Source organism: Mandrillus leucophaeus, unplaced genomic scaffold (assembly GCF_000951045.1).
Source record: "Mandrillus leucophaeus isolate KB7577 unplaced genomic scaffold, Mleu.le_1.0 Scaffold513, whole genome shotgun sequence".
Classification (NCBI taxonomy): Eukaryota; Metazoa; Chordata; class Mammalia; order Primates; family Cercopithecidae; genus Mandrillus; species Mandrillus leucophaeus.
The window spans coordinates 55,329-61,670 of NW_012105509.1; the positions used below are offsets into that span (position 1 = coordinate 55,329).

At 40.9% G+C, this 6,342-nt stretch overlaps 1 protein-coding gene across 1 annotated transcript in view; it reads left to right on the forward strand.

The window, feature by feature from the left end:
* Window positions 1–6,342, forward strand: part of LARP1B (La ribonucleoprotein domain family, member 1B) — a 168,408-nt gene that overhangs the window by 24,401 nt on the left and 137,665 nt on the right. Inside the window, exon 6 of the mRNA XM_011996434.1 lies at window positions 5,774–5,918. Within this exon, the coding sequence (XP_011851824.1) occupies window positions 5,774–5,918 (145 nt within the window). The remainder of the gene's footprint in view (window positions 1–5,773; window positions 5,919–6,342) is intronic.

Below are 6,342 nucleotides of genomic sequence, written 5' to 3' on the forward strand. Positions count from 1 at the left end.
TTTTTTTTTTTTTTTTGAAACAGTCTCTCTCTGTTGCCTAGGCTGGAGTGTAGTGGTACGATCTTGGCTCAATGCAGCCTCTGCTTCCCGGGTTCAAGTGATTATCGTGCCTCAGCCTCCTGGGTAGTTGGGATTACAGGCACATGCCACCACACCTGGCTAATTTTTGTGGTTTTGGTAGAGAACGGGTTTCGCCATGTTGACCAGGCTGGTATTGAACTCCCGGCCTCAGCTGATCTGCCCACCTTGGCTTCTCAAAGTGCTGGGATTATAGGTGTGAGCCACCATGCCTGGCCTGTTATAACATTCTTAAAGCTACTTATTAGTAAAGGTTGGAAAATGTTAACAATTATTTTGGTTATATATTTTTAGGGAATATGATTAAAATAGGTACTTGAAAAATTTTGTATTTGGTTTATGTTGTTTATATGTCTCCTGGCTTCTATACTATTTAGATATTTTTCTCCTTAAAGGAGATTAGGTAAAATGTTATTGCATAATATGAATAAATATAAGACTGTAAAGCTTCTCTATATATACTTGAAATTGAACAAGTAAAATTTGGCTTATTATTTGCCAGTAGGTATTTATATTAGAATTTGCAAATGAATGTAAATAACAAAGAATGGTAGTATCTTTTAATTTTCTTCTTAGCAATTGACTTCTGAATTCTAAATTTTTTTTTTATCTTCTGAGTTTTTCTTTGTGACATGTAATTAAATGGGGACTACCTTATATGTTAGTTCAGACTTCTTACTCTAGTTCTCATAGTAGTTGCTTTTTGGGTACTGAATGTGAAGTCAGGAGAATATCAGTTCTATTTTCTGAAAGGAAAAACAAACCCTATGCATATTAGTATTGTATAGGATATTTTGCTTATTTATAGGCAAGAGAAAAATGTTGCCAAGCAGTTTGCACAACCAATTTGTTAAAACTTGAAATTTTTCTCTCCTTACAAGGTGAAGGAAAAGGGCTATTTTTGAAAGGGCATAAGCATTTTAGAATCATCTATTTTTCCAAAATAAAATAGACTCTACTCTGTTACTAGAAAATTTCTTTATCATCATCAGCCAGGCACCTTCCTGGGTTGCCTTCATGGTGGATCCAATTTGCTTACAGTGTGGAGCAACTTGTTTATTTTGTTCTTGCTTCTTTTGTTACAGTTGATGCAAACACTGAAGAAAAGGGCCTTTTTATGGGCAGAAAGTGCTTGACATGTGGCTGTCAACTTCATACCACTATTACTGTCTTTTTTGTAACTTTTGCTGCCAAGCCCCTTCTGAGACCTGACAGTGGACATGCAACTCCACGTCAGGATAATCGGCCTCCAGTGCTCATACAAGTGAGGGAGGAGCAGAGCTACTTCAGTGTTGACAAAATTTCTGATCATGCAGTGTAGAATCCAGAACCTCTAAGGTAGGACTTGATGATGTCCCTAGGACACTGAGCAAAATGTCAGACATGGCATTGGTCATGCCTCTTTTTTTGGTTGATCTAGCAGTAGGGATTTTGGCAAATGTTAGTAGAGCACTAGGTTTAGTGTGGCTTGTTATTATTACCATTATTTGATTAGTGGAGATCTGGCTTTGAAGGAGTCGTGCTTTTTACCTTGTATTATTTGGTTTCTAATATATAGATAGGCTGATTGATTAAGATTTTGATTTTCTTTTTGAGAAGTCACCAAAAGTTTTCCTGACACCTGTGGAAAAATGATGCAAAATGAATTGTAAAGTATGAGGCCTAAAAGTATTCAAAATGGTTGAAGGTCTTTTTCTTAAACTTTTTTTTTGAGACGAAGTTTTGCTCTTATTGTACAGGCTGGAGTGCAATGGCACGATCTCGGCTCACTGCAACGTCCGCCTCCTGGGTTCAAGTGATTCTCCTGCCTCAGCCTCCCGAGTAGCTGTGATTACAGGCATATGCCACCACGCCCAGCTAATTTTTGTATTTTTAGTAGAGACGGGGTTTCATCTTTCTGGTCAGGCTGGTCTCGAACTCCTGACCTTGTGATCTGCCCTCCTCGGCCTCCCAAAGTGCTGGGATTACAGGCGTGAGCCACCGTGCCTGGCCTACTTGTTTTTAACATTTTAAGTGAAGATTTATATTAATTGTTTGTGATATCAGCATTAAAATGTAAAGATCTTGATTATTTCTAGCTGTGATAATCTCTTTTGGCACTGAGAGATGACAGATTTGTTCCTTTTTTCTTTTTTCTTTTTTTTTTTTTTTTGAGGCATTGTCTCACTCTGTCACCCAGGATGGAGTACAGCAGTGCAATCTCAGCTCACCTCAACCTCCGCCTCCTGGGTTCAAGCAATTCTCCTGCCTTAGCCTCTCGAATAGCTGGGATTACGGGCGCGTGACACTGTGCCCAGCTAATTTTTGTATTTTTATTATAGACAGGGTTTTGCCATGTTCCCCCGGCTGGTCTTGGATGCCTGAGCTCAAAGTGATCCACCCATCTCAGCCTCCCAAAGTTCTGGGATTATAGGCGTGAGCCACCATGCCTGGCCGGGACAGTTTATTATTGATTTAGGGAAGTTCACATCTCACAGCTAAGACCAGTTGTAACTTGTGACTAAATCAAATGTCTTAATGTCTGAAATTTTCGAATTTTTTTTTTTCTTTTGAGATGGAGTTTTGCTGTTGTCAACCAGGCTGGAATGCAATGGTGCAATCTCGGCTCACTGCAACCTCCGCCTCCAAGATCCAAGCGATTCTCCTGCCTCAGCCTCCCAAGTAGCTGGGATTACAGGCATGCAACACCATGCCCGACTAATTTTGTATGTTTAGTAAAGTTGGGGTTTCACCATGTTGGTCAGGCTGGTCTCGGATTCTTGACCTCAGGTGATCCGCCTGCCATGGCCTCCCAACATGTAGAAATGACAGGCATGAGCCACCGCGCCCTGCATGAAATTTTAGAATTTTAACACATGTATTATGTATCTACCACATGCCAGACATTATGAATAAGGCTTTTGAGGCGTAACAACCATCAGAATATTCATTTCTTTAAGACTTAGATTTTTTCCTTCAGTGTTTAAAAAGAGTAAATGAGGCCAGGACGAGGTGGCTCACTCCTGTAATCCCAGCACTTTGGGAGGTCAAGACAAGTGGATCATCTGAGGTCAGGAGTTCGAGACCAGGCTAGCCAACATAGTGAAACCCTGTCTCTACTAAGAATACAAAAATTAGCCGGGCAAGGTGGCACACGCCTGTAGTCCCAGCTACTCAGGAGAGTGAGGCAGGAGAATTGCTTGAACCTGTGAGTTGGAGGCTGCAGTGAGTCGAGATCATGCCATTGCACTCCAGCCTGGGCAATAAGAGTGAAACTCCATCTCAAAAAAAAAGAGTAAATGATTTACTAGTGTTACTGAGATGTCAGTAGTATTTCAGTAGTCTTTGAGAGAGTTTTGCACTCTGACAATTGGATAAATGTCAAACTATTAAAGGAAAATTTGGATATTTACATTCTTAAAATAAGTTGATTTATTTTCTTCCCCTTGTGTAAAAGATAGCTGAAAACCAGTTTTCAGTTATGATGCCTTTTTTTCAAAGATAGAATTTGGTCCGTATACTTCAAGGGCATCTTTAGTCACTGAGTTTTATACCCCAGAATGTGAGCTGGTTTGTTTTCCCATAACTTGTACACCATCTTTGAAAACTTTCTCTGTGATTTGGAAATAGTGTGGGATTATTAAACTGTAGGCCCCATCATCATTGATGTTCATCCATTTATACTTCTTTCAGAAAGGTTAAGTGGGTTTGTGTTTTTCTTTCTCTTTTTTTTTTGAGATGGAGTCTCACTCTGTTGCCCAGGCTGGAGTGCAGTGGCCAGATCTCGGCTCACTGCAAGCTCTGCCTCCCTGGTTTATGCCATTCTCCTGCCTCAGCCTCCCGAGTAGCTGGGACTACAGGCGCCCGCCACCTTGCCCGGCTAGTTTTTTTGTATTTTTTAGTAGAGACGGGGTTTCACCGTGTTAGCCAGGATGGTCTCGATCTCCTGACCTCGTGATCCGCCCGTCTCGGCCTCCCAAAGTGCTGGGATTACAGGCTTGAGCCACCACACCCCACCGGTTTGTGTTTTTCAAGAGAAGATAAGACATCTAATCATTTTCTATATTTTTGCCTCCATGTGCCTCATGGTGTCAAGGATATTCCTTCTTTAGCTGTATTCTGTGATACCTTAATGTTTTTTCTGTTTTTTTTTTTTTGTTTTTTGAGATGGAGTCTGGCTCTGTTGCCCAGGCTAGAGTGCAGTGGTGTAATCTCGGCTCACTGCAAGCTCTGCCTCCCAGGTTCATGCCATTCTCCTGCCTCAGCCTCCCGAGTAGCTGGGACTACAGGCTCCCACCACCACGCCCGGCTAGTGTTTTGTATTTTTAGTAGAGACGGAGTTTCACTGTATTAGCCAAGGATGGTCTTGATCTCCTGACCTTGTGATCTGCCCGCCTCAGCCTCCCAAAGTGCTGGGATTATAGGCGTGAGCCACCACGGCCAGCTAATGTCTTTTATTATTATTTTTAGACAGTCTTGCTCTGTCGCCCGGGCTGGAGTATAGTGGCACGGTCCCTGTTCACTGCAACCTCTGCCTCCCGGGTGCAATCAGTTCTCCTGCCTCAGCCTCCCGAGTAGCTGGGATTACAGGCACCTGCCACCATGGCCAGCTAGTTTTTGTATTTTAGTAGAGATGGGGTTTCCCCATATTGGTTAGGCTGGTCTTAAACTCCTGACCTCAAGCGATCCACCTGCCTTGGCCTCTGAAGGTGCTGGGATTACAGGCATGAGCCACCTCACCGGGCCACCCTTAATATCTTATAGTCCGTCTATCAAAGAAAGAAGCATGGAGGACTTGAATCATTCAAAATATATATGTGCACATATGCCTGTGTGTTCACTAAGTGTTTTTTTTTTGAGACGGAGTTTTGCTCTTGTTGCCCCGGCTTGAGTGCAATGGCATGATCTTGGCTCACTGCAACATTTGCCTCCCGGGTTCAAGGGATTCTCCCGCCTCAGCTTCCTGAGTAGCTGGGATTACAGGCATGTACTACCACACCCGGCTAATTTTGTATTTTTAGTGGAGACAGGTTTTCTCCATGTTGGTCAGGCTGGTCTTGAACTCCCGACCTCAGGTGATCTGCCCGTCTCAGCCTCCCCAAGTGCTGGGATTACAGTCATGAGCTACCCCGCCTGGCCATGTTCACTAAGTTTTTAACTAAGCGTTGTGCTGGTTACTAGGCTTCAGAAGTGTTAAACATGTCAGTACTTTGTCAATTTAGAAAACAAAACGAACTACTTTTCTGTATGCGAATTTGACAAAGGATACTTCCAGTATACCATTCTTCTCAGTGACTGGGAAAAAATTGGCAGGCATTATGCTAACATGTGATTAGCTTTGTTATCTAATACTTAAATGAAGCAAGTAGAAGTGGCTTTGTAAAGATTTTCATCTAATTAACTCATTAAAATCAATTATTGAACTATCTTAAAGTAAAATGAGCAGCTTAATTCTTTATATTTAGTGAAGCTGATCTAAATAGAAGCTATTAATTTTTTGGAAAATCAGTATTTTAAGTATAAGAGAAATTAATTCAGTAGGGTTTTTTGCTATCTTATATGTTTACCCTATCTATGTTGTATTAGACCTATACATATTGTTAGCCAAATTACAATATTTTCATGTTAATGATTGGTTTTCACAGTTAGTGTGCGAGCAATAGAAATATTTATTTTCTACTGAATAAATGGATGAAATTCTAATTTCTCTTTTCAGTGAATATTACTTCAGTGTAGAAAATTTGGAACGAGACTTCTTTCTTCGGGGAAAGATGGATGAACAAGGTTTCTTGCCTATTTCCCTGATTGCTGGTTTTCAGCGTGTTCAGGCTCTCACTACAAACCTTAATCTCATCTTAGAGGTAATTGCTCATTTGAAGAACAATTTGTACTTTCCACTCAAATTTCCTTTGTACCTAAAATTTCTCTAAAAAACAGAGTATTAAAAACAGACAATCTGTAGTTGCTTGAGGCTCAGACAGCGTTCCATGACGTTTTTCTGTTTTGTAAAACCTTCATAAATGTCTAACCTTGGAAACCCCTGAAAGTATTGCTAATGTTGTTACTACATATTTTCTCCTTCCCCTTCCCCTCAATTAGTCAACCTATTTTAAACCTGATCCTTCAAACTTTAATCCTTTTGAACATTCTTGGTCCTTAAAACTTCTTCAGGGCTGGGCGTGGTGGCTCACGCCTGGGCGATAGAGTGCAACAACACAATCAAACAAAAATTTCTTTAGGTTACTGTAAAAAAGCATGTGTTCCCATATATATTTTTATATATAA